Here is a 17,709-nt window from a genome sequence, read left to right as displayed (position 1 = left end):
GGAATACAAAACAGCTCTGCAACTAACCTGTGCTCAATTTTCCAAGTTTCTCCAACACCAATAAAAAGTATTCTGTTAGTTGTTTCTTACTCCATTTTTGCCGAGTTCAAACAGAAGATAAGAAACAAGTCAAAGTGCCACTATAGCAGATGTCTGAGCAGAATCCAGGACTGAGTTCTGAAACAAGTACTGCCGGAGCACCTCCAAATGTAGAGACCACTTCTTCAACCGATCACACTGTAGAACCACACCATGGCGAAAAGGAAGGGCAAGAAGAAAAAGAGGTTAAACCGGTAAATCATGAAGAGCAGAAACACAAGGACGCTAAAAACGCATCCGAGGGAAACGGGGTAAATAGTCGTGAAGCTAGCGGCTCCCGAGTGTCGGAAGAAGATCCTGAAGATACTAATGATGACGATGAAGATGAAGATGATGACGATGACGATGACGATGACGATGACGATGACGACGATACAGATGACGACAACAGTACCTCGGGTTCCGGCTCTGAAGGAGGGGAAGGCTCCGAATCAATCTCGACAGAAAGCGCTGGTGAAGACGAGGGACTAGAGGAAACTGATGGAAATACATCAAATGACTCTTCAGGTGACGAAAGTGCATCAGAAGAGGAAGAAGGTGACGAACCTGTTGTCTCTGAACAAGACCATGCTCCTATCAACAATACTGCTGCCCCATCGGCCTCTCATACCAGAAATATTTCACTTTCCTCAAATGGTTCACACACAAGYTCGACTATAATCTTAGTGAAAACAACTTTGGAAACAATCTTAAATGATAAGGACATGAAAAAACATTCGAATGCTCAAAAGGCTATCGAAAGGACACTACAAAAATTTAAAGAATTCGATCCACAATCCACAAGTAACTCACATTACGTCGATTCAATACTGGTTTTCGAAGCATTGAGGGCGAGTTGCCGTACCAAATCTTCCAGGATCCAAAACTTGGCCTTAGATTGTCTGTCGAAACTATTTTCCTTCAGATCTTTGGACGAAAAGCTGCTAGTCAACCCCCCTGATTCTTTAGCTTCCAACGACCAACAGCAAGATGTAGCCGATGGCATAACACCACCTCCGAAGCAAAAAATCATAGACGCTGCCATTGACACTATTTCTGATTGTTTCCAAGGTGAAGGGACTGATGAACGAGTGGAGTTACAAATTGTAAGAGCGCTTTCCAGTTGCATTTTAGAGGAGGATTCAAATTCCCTATGCCATGGCGCTTCCCTGTTAAAGGCCATCAGGACAATTTACAATGTCTTTGTTTTCTCATTGAACCCTTCAAACCAAGGCATTGCCCAGGCTACCTTAACACAAATCATTGGTTCAGTATATGACAAGGTCGATCTCAAACAGACTGCCTCTTCAACATTGTCTTTATCGGCAAAGAACCACCAGCAACCATCTACCACTGAACTTTCCGAACTTTCCGACAATGTAGAAACGCCGGTGCCTTTAACTTTGGAAAATATGGATAAACTGAATGACGACGAAGAAAGACTCATGGATTCTCAACAACCTGACTTTAACGCCATCACTAATCAAGACCTAGCGGTCAAAGATGCGTTCTTAGTTTTTAGAGTTATGGCGAAAATATGTGCTAAACCGCTAGAAACAGAACTCGATATGAGATCACATGCCGTTAGATCAAAACTTCTGTCGCTTCACATTATTTACTCTATCATCAAAGATCACATCGACGTTTTCCTTTCTCATAACATCTTCCTACCAGGAAAAGAACGTATTTGTTTTATCGATTCAATTAGACAATACTTGCGCCTTGTTTTATCAAGAAATGCTGCGTCTCCTCTAGCTCCTGTTTTCGAAGTGACTTTAGAAATTATGTGGTTATTAATTGCTAACTTAAGAGCAGATTTCGTTAAGGAGATCCCAGTCTTTTTGACAGAGATTTATTTTCCTATTTCAGAATTAACTACATCCACCTCCCAACAGAAGAGGTATTTTTTGAGTGTTATTCAACGAATTTGCAACGACCCAAGAACCTTGGTTGAATTTTACTTAAATTATGATTGTAATCCTGGAATGCCAAATGTTGTGGAGATAACTGTTGATTATTTAACAAGATTGGCTTTAACAAGAGTGGAAATTACTCAAACTCAAAGATCATATTATGACGAACAAATCTCAAAATCCTTATCAACTTATGATTTTTCCCAGTTGCCCCTCTTAACTTCCTCTAACTTGTCTTCTAGTCCTGATGTTGGCCAAATCAACTTACTCTTCCCTCTAGATTTTGCTCTCAAAATGGTGTCGCTGAATTGTATTGTGTCGGTTTTACGTTCTTTAAGCTCATGGGCTCACAAAGCTCTAAATCCAAACCAAAGTGCTTCTAAAACAGCACTGAACTCAACTCCATGTGGTCCTCAGGAATCTAGATCATCTTTGAATGATGACGTAAGGTCTTCTGCTGTAGTAATTAATGATGACTTTAGACCTACATATGAAGATGAAGAAAGCAAGTCACTAAGCAGTCAAAATGTTGATACAGATGATCCCACCCAATTTGAAAATTTGAAATTAAGGAAGACAGCTTTATCAGAATGTATCGCTATTTTCAATAACAAACCCAAAAAAGCCATTCCAGTGCTCATTCAAAAGGGATTTATGGAGGATGACTCCGCAACCTCTATTGCTAAGTGGTTACTAGAAACGGAAGGATTAGACATGGCTGCCATTGGTGATTATTTAGGTGAAGGTGACGACAAGAATATTGCGATAATGCATGCATTTGTAGATGAATTTGACTTCACTGGTATGTCTATTGTGGATGCATTGAGATCATTTTTACAGAAATTCAGGCTGCCTGGTGAAGGCCAAAAAATCGATAGATTCATGCTAAAATTTGCGGAAAGATTCGTTGATCAAAACCCAGGAATCTTTTCAAAGGCAGATACTGCATACGTGCTTTCGTACTCTCTAATAATGCTTAACACTGATTTACATTCATCACGAATCAAAAATAAGATGTCTTTACAAGAGTTCTTGGAAAATAACGAAGGAATTGATAATGGAAGAGATTTACCTAAAGAGTTCCTGGAAGGCTTATTTAATGAAATCGCTAAAAATGAAATCAAATTGCTTTCTGAACAGCATCAAGCAATGCTTTCAGGCGACACCAATGTTGTTCAACAACAACAACAATCTGCTTTCAATTTTTTCAATTCTCGTGACTTAACAAGAGAAGCGTACAATCAAGTCTCAAAGGAAATATCATCTAAGACTGAACTGGTCTTTAAGAATCTGAACAGGTCGAAAAACAAAAGAAGCCCAGATATTTATTATGCTGCCTCTCACGTCGAGCATGTTAAATCGATTTTCGAAACACTTTGGATGTCCTTTTTAGCAGCTTTATCCCCACCATTTAAGGAATATGACGACACTGATACTACGAATAAGTGCTTGGAGGGGTTGAAGATATCGATAAAAATTGCTTCTACTTTCAGAATTAACGATGCTAGAACTTCTTTTGTAGGTGCTTTAGTCCAATTCTGTAACCTCCAAAACCTCGAAGAAATCAAAGTGAAGAATGTTAATGCAATGGTAATTCTTCTTGAAGTTGCATTATCCGAAGGAAATTACTTGGAGGGATCATGGAAGGATATTTTACTAGTAGTGTCTCAGATGGAAAGACTGCAACTGATATCTAAGGGTATCGATAGAGATACTGTCCCAGATGTCGCGCAAGCTCGTTTTGCAAACCCAAGAGTTTCTTATGAATCATCAAGATCTAATAACACATCGTTTTTTGATGTTTGGGGCAAGAAGGCAACTCCAACCGAGCTAGCTCAAGAAAAACACCATAATCAAACCTTATCGCCTGAAATTTCGAAGTTTATCTCATCTAGTGAATTAGTTGTTTTGATGGACAATATATTTACTAAGAGTTCAGAGTTATCAGGCAATGCTATCGTTGAGTTTATCAAAGCTTTGACTGCTGTATCTCAAGAGGAGATTGAATCATCTGAAAACGCTTCTACTCCAAGAATGTTTTCTTTGCAAAAAATGGTCGATGTTTGTTACTACAATATGGATCGTATTAAATTAGAATGGACTCCACTATGGGCTGTTATGGGAAAAGCATTCAATAAGATTGCTACAAACTCTAACTTGGCTGTTGTATTTTTTGCTATCGATTCTCTACGTCAATTGTCAATGAGATTCTTGGATATTGAAGAACTGTCAGGCTTTGAATTTCAGCACGACTTTTTAAAACCATTTGAATACACAGTCCAAAACAGCGGTAATACTGAAGTTCAAGAAATGATTATCGAGTGTTTTAGAAATTTCATCTTAACAAAATCGGAAAGAATCAAGTCTGGTTGGAAACCAATTCTCGAATCTTTACAATATACTGCTCGCTCAAGCACTGAATCCATTGTTTTAAAGACACAACTGTTAGTTAGCAACGATATCGTGACCAATCACTTCGAAGATGTATTCTCGCAAGAAGATGCCTTTTCTGAATTGGTCGGTGTCTTTAGAGAAATCACCAAAAATAAGAGATTTCAAAAATTATCTTTACATGCTTTAGAATCACTAAGAAAGATGACACAGAATGTTGCGGAAATCTGCTTCTACAACGAAAATAAGGCAGAGGAAGAAAGAAAACATAACAATGCTTTGCTGCGTGGGAAAGACATATTCCAGGATGTATGGTTCCCTATGTTATTCTGCTTCAACGACACAATCATGACAGCTGAAGATCTAGAAGTCAGATCACGTGCGCTAAACTACATGTTCGATGCTTTAGTAGCATACGGTAGTAAATTCAATGATGAGTTTTGGGAAAAGATTTGCAAGAAACTACTTTTCCCTATTTTCGGTGTATTATCAAAACATTGGGAAGTCAATCAATTCAATAGCCACGATGACTTAAGCGTTTGGCTATCAACCACATTGATTCAAGCTTTGAGAAATTTGATTGCCCTTTTCACACATTACTTCGAATCATTAAATAAGATGCTTGATGGATTTTTGGGTCTTTTAGTTTCTTGTATTTGTCAGGAAAATGATACTATCGCTAGAATTGGTAGATCTTGCTTACAACAATTAATATTACAAAACGTAACCAAATTCAATGAGTACCACTGGAACCAGATAGGCGACGTGTTTGATAAATTGTTCGATTTAACTACTGCCAATGAACTGTTCGATTATGACCCATTGCAGCAAGGAAGAAAACCCTCCGTCTCTCATCACCAAACCACAAATGATATCAGCCAACAATCAGATAATGATAATAACGATGGAAGTGAAAACGAATCCAATATCAGTGAGACTGTTGAGAGAGCGCACCAAGAAGAATCTAGTGAAGATGTAGGCGGCGACATGGTCGGAACGCTAAATGGACAAAACGGGGGAACTAAGTTGAACAATGACAATTCTGAACCGGTTGTTAAAGAAGAGTCAAACTTAAAGGCCGCTACTTTGAATGTCCCCAAAAGAACCAAGAATATGAAACGTAATGAGAGTAATGAAGATATACGTCGGAGAATAAACGTCAAAAACTCCATTGTCGTCAAATGCGTTCTGCAATTGTTAATGATAGAATTACTGAATGAATTATTTGAAAATGAAGATTTTGCGCATTGCATACCTTATAAGGAGTCCATCAGAATTACCAGATTACTAGAAAAATCTTATGAATTTTCTCGTGATTTTAATGAGGATTACGGGTTGAGGACAAGATTAGTAGAAGCTCGCGTGGTTGATAAGATCCCTAACCTATTGAAACAAGAGACAAGTGCCGCCGCTGTTCTCCTTGACATCATGTTCCAGTTATATTTGAACGATGATGAGAAGAAGGCTGATCTAATAGTCCGTTTAATTGGTATTTGCATTCAAGTTGTTGAGGGTTACGTTTCCTTAGATGATAGAACCATGGAACGTAGTATCAACGCTTGGCGTTCAGTGATTGTTGAAATCTTGCAAGGTTACTATGAATTTGACGATGAAGACTTTAAATTGTATTGTCCAGCTATGTACGCCTTGGTGATTCAGATATTAGACAAGAGTGTCCCAACGGAATTGAGACAAGCCGTCAAGCAGTTCCTAAGTAGAGTTGGTGAATTATATCTTTCTACCGATTGAAGGGTCCAGTGTTAGGTAGCTAAGGCGATCGAGCACATCTATAGAGACGTGAGAGGAGGTGAAGAAGAAAATGCCTTTCTTTACAATCAACCTCGCTGAACTGCAACGTTTCCCTATAGGTTTTGTGAGTGTAAGAATTTGTATACCGTATAAAGACTCAAAATATGTATATTATGCAAAATAATCGTTAGATTAAGTATTCGATAGTTGCCTTTTGCGTACCTAGTTATATCAATTCTGCAGATGCAAAAAGCGATTTATAGCTTTAACGCATGCAACTAGCGATTGAATAGTACTTAGATAATGAACAAGAACTACAAGACACGCTAGAGGCAAACCCGAAAAAAAATTACTTTGAAAGCTATAGCTGCTTTTATATCAAAAAGCTCTCTGGTCAGCCCACTGTAAGCTAAGTTCGAAGTATAGAAAGGCGTCAGCGTGTTACGAAAAACCACGGTGCTCTATGTTAAGAACGCACACATTTGTTAGAATGTATTGTGTTCACCAAATGCGAGGACTAGCTAAATTCGGTCACTGAGTTTTTGAACGGCCGCATCAATGAGGCGAACATGGAGGATGAAGAACCACTTAGAAGAAGAAGAAACCTGCTTAACAAAGTACAATTTATAACCATTGAATCTCACACGATCTCTTCTGTATACGCCTAGCCCGACAAAAAGTCACACACACCCACCTCTGCAGGGAACTTCATGGACACGTCGTTGCCGGCAAGACATGAATCTGATGTTAAGCAGAAGATACACATTGCTGACAGTAGGAAACATCGGCTGGATTACTGCGCACTTGTGCGCCTCGCAGAGCGTATACGGGGAATTACGTCAATAGTACTCATATTGACGTAAGCAAACTTGAATCATGGCACACAGAAAAGAATGAGCAAGGATTTCGAGGCAGCAAGATTTCTATATTAACTGCAGCATTGTGGTCGATCAAGAGTGCAGGAAAATCTGGTTACACTTCCTCAACATGCTCAACACTGTCGGAGTTTCTATTTCGCTTGAATTAGGCATAATAACAAGTGGGCAATTTGTGGTGCAATGCGGGAGGATGGATCCATATGGCATTTGAACACATTAGTGATATATGCTATGACCGTATTTACCAGAAGGCTAACTTTTCCGTATCAACTCCTGTATGGTTCTAAGCCATTCGCGACGGTGCGTTCCAAGCAGGAAGGCACATCGACTGTTTAGTATAACTTGGCCTCCATTGCGAAGAGCGATCATAAGAACTGTATTGGTATTCGTCTGAAACCAGATCCTTGATATTATGTCGCAAACTCGGCGACGGAAGGCAACTAACTTATCACCGACAGAAGTAGAGTATAGAATGTAGCAACGCTTCTGGTCGTCGATTTGCCTAACACGGCGCTGTGACGTCCTCCGTTGGTCAACGAGAATGCTTCTGAGACCGTGCGGCAGCGACTCCCGATGATATCTCRAGCCAGAATGTTGCTGCGTTTGTGTTGCTGGAGAACGTGTACGTAAAGCGAACATCTGCTGGCCTCTTGAAACGAGACTTAAACGTCGCAGGCTACTTGTCAAGCATGACGGGGAGGCAACTGACCCTTTTGCTGCAACCGTTCTCCTGAAGAGCATTACCGAAACACGGTCCGATGCAGTATTACGAAGAGTATTACGTGTACGTAAGATGGCTCCAGCCAATCCGATCGACGAGAGGATGCAACCACACCCACCCGCTCTACTCTGGACGTTTCTGCCGACCTCCAGAATGTGTCAAGACTAATACTTGTATATATTGTGCAGGATTCTGTACAGCAGTCGGCAGATCACTCCGGACGTGCGCGCTGAGAGGGTTAAGGCGTCTTTCATGACTAACCGGAGTATCAGCTATTTCAGATAGTCTTTTTTGTTTCATGTATATACCTCCACACACACTCACACACTTACACACAAATACAGGTACACTGTAACAATACGTGAAACAGATCAACTAAAAGAGCATTGAGTGCAGACAGTGCCTAGCCATTTTGAAAAGGCACACATTAAGCTATCGCAAAAAAGAGCGAGCTGAGATTTGAAAGTCGTGTTTTTAGCTCGGTAACCAATTTCCAAACTAAGCACGTGAATTTGTAACCATTTTGAAATTTTATAAAAAAGATCGACTTGGCTATACACACTACTCTACAAAGGACGACGAAGGGAAAAGTGCCATACCAAAACCATTTAGCTGTGATAACCAAACACTAGACATTTGCTTTTGTTGTAATTCCCCTAAAGTAGCTGAAAGGACATTCTCCAAAACATTATTGTAATGTCAGAAAACCAAGAGGACGTATCGCCTCCTCAAAACATATCGGTCAAATCAGAGCTAAACTCTAATATTTTCAACACAAAACCTATTTCTACATCGTCACCTGCAGGGTTGGCAGCGGCTCAAAGGGTGACTCCTGGGAAATTATCCACTCTATTACTAGAAAAGGGACCATTGGCCATTAGGCACATCACGCAAACTTTATGTCTGGACATTCCCTGCTTCAAAGATTTATCGTCTTCAAAGCAAAGACGACTCATAATGAGTGCAATGGAAAGTGGCGATAAAGAACGATCGGTGGTATTTGAAAAAATTGGTTGGGGCCAGTGGTCTGCTAAAAAGGTAGACCCAGCTAATTTTGATAAGGAGCTGGAAGCGACCAATTTTGCTAATTCCAAGGTGAAAGACTTAATTTCTCAAGAGAGTCAAAGAAGAAAAAGTAACAACTCAAACTCGAATTCGGGCGGCCACGTTGAAATGCCAGTTAGAATCGAACATAACAATGCTGGCATTGACCATATCACTACTCCTGCTACTGCCGTCGGTAATCCTGCTGCTGCCATTCCTGTTAATATCAAACGCAGTAAATCGCCACTTTCAGCAGCTAACGTGGTCTATATAGATGAAAACGCGCTTGCTTCGGAAGATGAGGATGAAGATTTTGATGAAGATGATCATCATTTGCACTATCAGAATAAATCAAGGAACAGCAGTAATAATTCTGGAAAGGTTCCTAACAACGATCCTTATAGTTTCGGTAGGAGGAGGTCGCAAGTCGTGTTTGCTGATTCCACCCCTGAAAACATTGAACATGAAATAATAGCACAAAAGATCAGACCACTTCTAAGGAATAGACGCCGTTCCAGTATAAAGCCACATACTTCGTTCATCTCGAAGTTAAACGCGCACCAAGACTCATCCCATCTCTCCGCCAGTTCAACTTCAACTACTATACCATCAAACAACAGTAGTAGCACTAATCAAGGGAAAGTAGATTTAGAAAAAATAACTGCGACTAGTGAACCAACTTCGAGAAGAGCTTCCCGTTTGTCTGTCTCGAAAGAGTCAAGCATTAGATCAACTCTTTTCCCCAATAAAAATTATTTGATCGTCACGACAAACCCTACCTCAAAAGTTACATCAGCTTCTACTTCTCCCAAACTAGAAGATCAGATAAATTTGGGTTCAAGCAATTTATTGTTATCGGACAAAGAAAAGCATAAAATGACATTGCCACACCTGAACGGCGATTCATCCCCGCAACTTCGTTCCCGTTCCCATCATCAACCTCACTCTGATACAGATGAAGAAGATTGGGAATCGATTGGCGCTGCCTCTTTAAGGAATAACAGTTTGGTACCCAATATAGATAGTGTAGCAAGTTCTACCAATGGCGTGGTTAGTCCAAAACCTACAAATCCAAATTTTATCAACTCTCAGAATAGAGAAACCGGATCGCCCTTACAACACGGCCAGCAAAAACACGGCCAGCAGCCAAAAAACGGTGAAGACAACAGCGCTGCCTTTTTATTGATGAGTTTAAAATCCTAGATATTCACCGGCACAATAAAATAAAAAAAAAAATCAATAAAAATTGAAAATGAAAAAGAATATATATACTTTGTTTTAATGAAAGTTTATCACCAAGTTTTGCTTTGAGTTTTTTTTGTCTCTTTACTAGTTTTTCGATTATCGTTTTTTCACCTCATCTTTGTCACGGTTTTTTTCATATTCATTTCATATATTAACCCATTCGATATCTTAAAAGACCATTTTTTTTTTTCACATTTACGTTTTCAGTTCTTTGTGTAGTATATAGATTACGCATACATACACACACACCATAAACTAATAGAAAAAAAGATAATTTACATATTCACGTACACAAATAGGTGTAATTTTATGATGTAAGTTAACGACTTTGTCGATTATAAAATTTTGCGCAAATGACAACGACTAAAAAACAGCAAGAATTTAACAAACGAAAAAGGATGCATACTGCACCTATAAGTAGCTAAGTCAAATTGCTAATCAACTGTATCAGCAGTATTGTTTACTTCTTCATGTACTTCTCCCCGGTTGTCACTATCATTTATGGTCAGCTTCTCTACAGTGGCATCTTCGTGTCCCTGTTCGTATTGATCTTTCAGGTTTTGGAAATCCTTTTCATTCTCTAAAATCGCTTTAATTCCAATAAGGTCAATATCGTTAAACACCTCCAAAATTTTCTCAGCCTCCTCGATTGGTATATCTTCGAACACCTTATTAATATTCTCCAAGTTTTTGGTCATTATGGCTTGCTGCATTTCCTCCGGTAATAAGGTTTTGAAAACTTTAACCTTTTCCATTTCTTGTGCATCCTTAGAATTGAAATCTGGCAAGTTCACTTCTAACTCAGTAGAGTCATCCAATGATTTTAGTTGAATTGTCTCTACTCCTTCAGCATTTGATTCATCCATCTCCTCTTGTTGTAGGATTTTTGAACGTTTCTGAACGTGCAGAAATTTTTCTTGAACCGATTTTAGAAAAGATTCTTTGCCTATTGGTTTATCTTTATTAAATATGACCTTTTCGAAAAACATATTGATAACATTTGATAGTTCTATTGGATTTAAGAATGGAATTTTTTTCAAGTCGTAGATCTCTTTAATGTAAGCCATTAACTCGGATTGATGAATGACTTGTAAGGTCATCATATCGTCACCATGCAACTGATACTCAAACGCTTTCATCATCAAGGCATCCTTTTGCTGTTCTGAGATGATGGGTAAATGTTCTAACAAAAATTTCTGAGATTTAGAATATTCATTAACATGGATCTTACCAAACTCTTCAGTTTCTTCAGCTAATTTCATTGGATCATCTTCGAATTTGATAAAGGCTTGTGGAGTCGATGATTTGACTAATTTGTTAAGAATAGAGGAGTCAGATGTACTTTTGGGAGCGCTAGAAGCTGCTGCCTCTAATTTCTCAGCCTCTTCCTTTTTCTTGTTCATGAAACTACTATCAAATCCAGTGTGGAAATCATCAGATGAAATGTGGGCGTTTCTCTCCTTGTATAGTTCATCTAATTTCTTCTTGGCATCAATAGTAACTGAATCAATTTTAGCTCTATGTTTTAAAATAGAATTTTTTAAAAGAGAAGCGTCCCTAGAGTCTTTACCCTCTTTGGCCAAATCTTTGGACAGTTGTTCAAAAAGGTCTTCTACCATCTCATTATACGTTGCAATCTCAGGGTCCACATTTTCACCTTTATTCTTCTCTGACTTATCAAAATTTGCATTTAAGAATTTGGTAACAGCTGACAAGTCAACCAAATCTTTCTCTGGTAGCGTGCTCAAAATTTTATCCACCCTCTTGTTCAAATGAGAATACATGTCTACTTGAGTCTCCAAGTTTTTAATATCCTGGTTTCTTTTAAAACGTTGTTCATGAATACTCTGCTGTTTCCATTTGATGAACGATTTCTTGTCCACATTAGGATGCACTTCGACATCAGAATCGTCTGATAGCTCAATCTTGTCCCATTTAGAGTAGTCAATGGCCATTTTCGCGCGTATACTTGTTTGATGTTTCCTTCTCTCCAGGAGGAAAGTATTGGTGGAAAGGAAGGTTTCTTTCTCATAATCAATCCTTCCTGATTCTTAATAAAAAATCATGAAAAACGGATCTTCAAGGAAGTTGCCACATCGTTGAATAACGGCTCCATTCCGATTCAGAAGATGGGTAATATATTCAAAATGCCTGTATACTGCTTCATTATACATATATATATATATATTCTTACGTACTGATAACTAGCGGTAGAAGTCAGGACGACCGATATTGAGTCCGTACTCTGCAACAGCGCTACTTAGATCATTTACCGTCAGAACAACTTTGCTGGCTGTAGTCTTCTCATTCTGTTGGTGCTGTTGTTGTGAAATCTGTTGTACTCCCGGCTGCTGTTGCCCTTGCAGTAATTGTCTAGCTCTTGCCTGACCATTGTTTGCATTGGATACGGCAACCGAGGACCTGATCCTCGAGTATTCGTACGCGTCCTTGGCTATGTCACTAACAAACTTCTGGGTAGCCAATGCTAAAAGTCTTTTCACTCGTACGTCTGCCATATCAAACCCATTTTTCGTTAGATAGTAATCCACCACTGCATCTGGGATGATGGGAGGCGTATCGTCCATCATCTCTAGAATCTCTTCCAAGGTCTTATCCTTCCTTGTAAATTCGGGAATACCGAATGGGTTTTCACTCCCATCATCCACGACTGTTTCTCTTTTCTGCTTCTTATTCTTTTGTGAAGATGTATCTTCACCGGCGTTATGCTCTTTCTCATTGTCAGCGGTGCTTGCGGCTGGAAAAGGCGTCTCTAATGGCCCCTCTTGATTGTCGTCAAATTCGGCATCGTATTCTTCCTCAAAATCCATGACTTCTCTGTTCTTTGTTCTGATGTTGCCACTCCGTTCCTTTGGCTCTAGTCATGAGTATGATTTACAGCCTCTTTTTATTTTCGTCTTTGTTCCACATGAAAAACGAAGGAATAATAATAACTATTCAGCTCTAATAATAAACAAAATAGAGTTGTTTACATTCAGGCGTCGATCGAACGGGAAGACAATTAGCATTGGGTCCGGATATAGTAGACGTGATTTTACTACCATGGATAACTTTCAAGTTAGTGATGAGGATTTACTCCAATTTTATCAGTTGAAGACTATCAATCCAACTCGTTCATGGGTACAAGATTCCTCAAAATTAAATAACGATGAGGCTACTACCACTGAATTTGGGACGGAATCGTCTTTTGACATATTGAAAGACTTTAAATACGGTAATCAGATTAGCATTGACAAGGAATCAAGGGCCTATTTGAATGATGAAGCCTTAAGCTTCATCAGGGATCCCTTAAGTGGTCAAGAGATGTCCAAGGAACTACAATATTGGAATCTACCAAACGATTCAACAAGGTTAAAGTATCTTGTTAATAGCAAGCAATTTAATGTGAAGGCCTTTTTAAGAGATATGCACAAACAGGACTCCTTCAAAGATTTAAATAACTCGTTGGATAAGCTGGACAATGATATACAAGTCCAATCCGGAAATTTAACACAGTTGGTTGGTAAAAACTTCACCAAATATGTTAAAATCAAAAACAAACTGGATCAAATGTACAAAGAATTTGATGAGAAGACTAACGAAAACATCCAAGACGATTCACCAAAGGAGAATCAAATAAATGTGAAAAATTTAAATAAAAAAGTCGACGAGGTTATTAGGACAACAACTTTTAGGTTGAAACCATTAACGGATAACTATCAAAAAATTCTAAGTTACCAAGCAACCAAAAAATTTATAGAACAAAACAAGTTTTACTTCAATTTACCCAAATCTTTGAAAAAATGTTTAAATAATAACAATTTCAATGAATTTATGGTTCAATACTCAAAAGGTGTCAATATCCGCCGTGGTTTTAACCAAAGTTTAGATACCTCACAATCGTTAATTATTAAAAGAATCTGGTCTCAGGTTGAAAAAGTACTAACCATCTATAAAGACTTGATTTGGAACAGTTTGATAAACTCAAATTTCGACGTTGACCAACCTCAAGAGACTATACTTTCCTTATTTTCCAAATTATTGAATTTAGAAAACTTCATCAACAAAAATCAAACTGGTGACAAGAATGCTGCTTCATCATCTAATGAAAACCCAATCTTGAGGTGGATGACCATAAAATTGAATGGTTTTCAGGGTAATTTAAGCGAGTTGTCTAATCATATGATCAATAAAATTATTCATTCTCAAAAGCTCATCTTACAGAACAACACCAATCAAGATCATAATCAGGATTGCATTGAATTGTCCTATTATCTACAAATTAACCAGTTGTTCCAGAATATAAGTGATATTAGTAAAGACAGTGATGACTTAAGAACCGCCACTGACCCAAGCAAGATCAATACCATCTCTGCAACTAATTATTTAAACTTGAATTCTCAATCTAGTTCTCAGGGTTTAACCGACTCTCCAATAATTATCGAAATGTGGCTATTGATTTTAAAGTATATCAATGACCTGTGGAAAATATGCAATCAATTCATAGAATTTTGGGAACACATCGAAAAGTTTTTAGATGGAACTTATCAAAACTCTATTATCAATGAAAAGAGAAAGGAAAATATTCTGATCGGTGATTCTAACATAATTGAATCATACCAAAAAAGTTTAATATTAAAGAAAGAACAGATTAGCGACATCAGGTTAAAAGGTGAGAATTTCATCAACTTAGTTTCACAAAACTTGCTGTCTTTTTTCAAGTCTTCTCAAGCTTCTTTACCCTTCTCGTTAAAGAGGGACCAAAGTAGCGAAAAGGCTGGCAATAATAAGGAAACTGGGTCACCTTTGGACTATGGGTTTATACCACCGAATTGTAATGGGTTAAGTTGTTTGAGATACCTACCCAAAGTTGTGGAGCCCATTTTAAAATTCTCTACCGAATTAGCACAATTAAACATTACAACGAACGGTATTGATATTTGCAGAACCACTTTATCGGTCATAATCGATCGTTGCGTAGGTGCTATCTCTTCGACAAAATTGAGAGATATCTCAAACTTTTATCAACTAGAGAATTGGCAAGTTTATGAAACTGTTATTTTCTCAAGCAAATCAAAGGACAATAACAAGAATTTAGTTTTTGAGTATGGTGTGACTCAGTTTCCAGAAATTGTTCGTTCCTTCCAAGAAGTCAGTATCAAGACCACGAGAGACTTATTATTTGCATTCGAGAAACTGCCAATTATTAACGGAATTTCAGTGGTCAGCTACCCGTCAAAACAATTACTTACAGGAATTGAAATTCAACAAATTATCTCGCTGGAAGCTGTTTTGGAAGCAATTTTAAAAAATGCCGCTAAAGATAAAGACAACCCAAGAAATTCTCATACAATATTGACATTGACAAATCTACAGTACATTAGAGAGTGCACGTTTCCAAATGTATTGCAGTACTTTGATGATGCGTTTGAATGGAACTTAACTTCCAAGAACTTAGAATTGTTCAGCTTATTGTCCAAAATGGAATCGTCCATCTTTGGAAATTATCTTTCTGACTTAAAAATTAATTTGAGAGATACTCTTGAAGAGAAATTCCATGAAATAAATTGGCCAATGTACACATCAAATTCATTCAGAGTGGGTGATTATATTATAGAAGCGTTGATGATTTTGATTGTGGTCCACAGTGAATGTTTTAGAATTGGGCCCCAGTTGATTCACAAGATTCTGATTGAAACTCAAATTTTTATAGCAAGATACCTATTCGAAGCATTTAAACCTTATATCGGCAACCTTTCTAACGATGGTTTATTACAAGTTATAGTGGATCTAGAATTTTTCCAAAGAGTCATGGGCCCATTATTGGAAAAGGACACTGAGGCAACATTAAGGGCGTGTTTACAAAATTGTTTCCAGAACGACACAAATAGACTACAGAAACGTATCAATGAAATCGAACCCATTGTATCCGCAAATCTGAAGAGGACTTCTATTCAATTTGCTGCGTTCAATTGAACAAGCGGTCAAATTAGTGCACTAATGATGCTACAATTATTGACACCCTCAATATATATCTTTTATATACGTTATACAGGCATAGTACTTACATTTTATGAATAATGTTCCCCGTGTTTTCTCAACGAAGCGATATTGTACAATGGATAAATATCGTCTTCTTCAGCATTCAAGTTAGAATCTTCTTGCAAAGATTTAGTAATAACCTTATCGAATAGATTCGATTTTTCATCATTGATGACAAATTTATCATCATTGGTACTATACTGAATAAATTTGGCGAAACTGCTTTGAACTTGAGGCGACTTTTGATTATCTAAAGTAATTTGGAATTCGTCATTTTGTGCGGACAATGAAATGACATTATATGGCAAATCTATGATTTGCTTTAGTGACAGTTTGCCTTTTTCCTTTCCAGATATTTCCAAAATTATGATACATTTTGTAGCTTCGACGAAAAACGCAACAAACGGTAGGTTGTTTACTTTTGCGATTTTACTAACGGCAAACTCAATGATATTGTTTTCCTCATTTTGGAATCTCGATGGTGCCAAATGTTGGTCATTTAAATAAGGCTTAATCAAGTCGCTGTAATCAAAAGTGGACAAATTTTCACCAGTTTTCCAATCCCAAGCAAATATTTCATTATCACCGCCAGCGCTCAGCAACAGATAATCTTTGTCACAGCATATGGAAGAAACGAAATGCTTATGGCCGAACAGCCATTTATCTACGACATAACATTGCGGATAGTACGAAATTCTAATATGTTCATCTCTATCACTTGTGATTATAAATTGATGATCGTCAGAGTCCTTAACCATGCACACATCAGTCAGCATAGACACATGGCCCAGGATAGGTTCTTGAGTGAATTTCTCTTCTGGGCTAGAGTTCATGTCAATAGAGTACACATCACCAAATTTATCAGCCACGATGACTGTGGCTGCATCTTCAGCTATCGAAATAGCATTGGGTCTCTTGGGAAAGGAAAATCTTTTAGACAGTTTCAAAACGTTTGTCTTAGAAGCTTTATCAACATTGAAAATCAAAACTGATTTGTCAGAATCAGCACACGCGATTAGCTTTGATTCGTCTGGAGTTAGTTGTAGGTTTCTGATATATGAATATATTGGAGGGGCACCAATACCTGGTGATGGAATTTTAGCCTCTGTCTTGATAATTGAGTCGCCTTTATTGCTTTTTAATTTTTTGTTCTTGATACCATTTTCGCTGATTTGTCTTTGCTGTTCTTTAGTGACGCTCTTCTTCATTTCTTGGGCTTTATCGAAATCGTCAGACCATTGGCCAATAAGTTCCCATTGATTTGATGACTGATACTTAAAACTTAGAATAGAGTTTTTGACAATGGCGAAAACCAGAGAGCCATCACGAGACGTGAGTGTGTTTTGCAAAGGGTGAATCACAGTCATTCTGAAATACGCACGGTGCTCTTGAATACAATGAATACAGTCACCTCGCGTAGTTTATTAATCTTAACTACGTTTATTCTTGCAAAAAATTTTTTTCAACTCATCGATTTTTTTAAATTCGCTATTTTTCCCGCTGGTAAAAACCGAGTATTATAGACTATGAATAATAGCTTTAATGAAGTGGCATAATGAGGTAATATGATGAAGCTATAAGCACAAAAGTGCGTTGATGAGTTGTGATTTTAGCTGCACTATATCGAGACACACCCTCAAACTACGGAGTT

At 38.0% G+C, this 17,709-nt stretch overlaps 7 protein-coding genes across 7 annotated transcripts; 3 read left to right on the top strand and 4 right to left on the bottom strand.

Moving 5' to 3' along the window:
• Positions 1-149: 149 nt before the first annotated feature.
• Positions 150-6,131, top strand: SEC7 (Arf family guanine nucleotide exchange factor SEC7; the record flags this gene model as incomplete). The annotated part of the gene is made up of 1 exon (XM_018363600.1): positions 150-6,131. The coding sequence occupies one exon, from the start codon at positions 150-152 to the stop codon at positions 6,129-6,131; it is 5,982 nt and encodes a 1,993-aa protein (XP_018223729.1).
• Positions 6,132-7,261: 1,130 nt separating this feature from the next.
• On the bottom strand, positions 7,262-7,750 carry DI49_0358 (uncharacterized protein; the record flags this gene model as incomplete). Its single annotated transcript, XM_018363599.1, has 1 exon — positions 7,262-7,750. One exon carries the CDS (start codon positions 7,748-7,750, stop codon positions 7,262-7,264), a length of 489 nt encoding a protein of 162 aa, XP_018223728.1.
• Positions 7,751-8,426: 676 nt separating this feature from the next.
• STB3 (Stb3p) lies at positions 8,427-9,977 on the top strand (the record flags this gene model as incomplete). Its single annotated transcript, XM_018363598.1, has 1 exon — positions 8,427-9,977. One exon carries the CDS (start codon positions 8,427-8,429, stop codon positions 9,975-9,977), a length of 1,551 nt encoding a protein of 516 aa, XP_018223727.1.
• Positions 9,978-10,453: 476 nt separating this feature from the next.
• On the bottom strand, positions 10,454-11,974 carry CDC37 (Hsp90 co-chaperone CDC37; the record flags this gene model as incomplete). Its single annotated transcript, XM_018363597.1, has 1 exon — positions 10,454-11,974. The coding sequence occupies one exon, from the start codon at positions 11,972-11,974 to the stop codon at positions 10,454-10,456; it is 1,521 nt and encodes a 506-aa protein (XP_018223726.1).
• A 249-nt stretch (positions 11,975-12,223) lies between these two features.
• TAF10 (Taf10p) lies at positions 12,224-12,847 on the bottom strand (the record flags this gene model as incomplete). The annotated part of the gene is made up of 1 exon (XM_018363596.1): positions 12,224-12,847. The coding sequence occupies one exon, from the start codon at positions 12,845-12,847 to the stop codon at positions 12,224-12,226; it is 624 nt and encodes a 207-aa protein (XP_018223725.1).
• SEC5 (exocyst subunit SEC5) lies at positions 12,846-15,992 on the top strand (the record flags this gene model as incomplete). Its single annotated transcript, XM_018363595.1, has 1 exon — positions 12,846-15,992. The coding sequence occupies one exon, from the start codon at positions 12,846-12,848 to the stop codon at positions 15,990-15,992; it is 3,147 nt and encodes a 1,048-aa protein (XP_018223724.1).
• A 95-nt stretch (positions 15,993-16,087) lies between these two features.
• TRM82 (Trm82p) lies at positions 16,088-17,425 on the bottom strand (the record flags this gene model as incomplete). Its single annotated transcript, XM_018363594.1, has 1 exon — positions 16,088-17,425. One exon carries the CDS (start codon positions 17,423-17,425, stop codon positions 16,088-16,090), a length of 1,338 nt encoding a protein of 445 aa, XP_018223723.1.
• Positions 17,426-17,709: the final 284 nt, after the last annotated feature.

This window comes from Saccharomyces eubayanus, chromosome II, assembly GCF_001298625.1.
Source record: "Saccharomyces eubayanus strain FM1318 chromosome II, whole genome shotgun sequence".
NCBI lineage: Eukaryota > Fungi > Ascomycota > Saccharomycetes > Saccharomycetales > Saccharomycetaceae > Saccharomyces > Saccharomyces eubayanus.
Note: the sequence above shows the minus strand (reverse complement) of the source record. Positions and strands in the feature narration are given on the sequence as shown.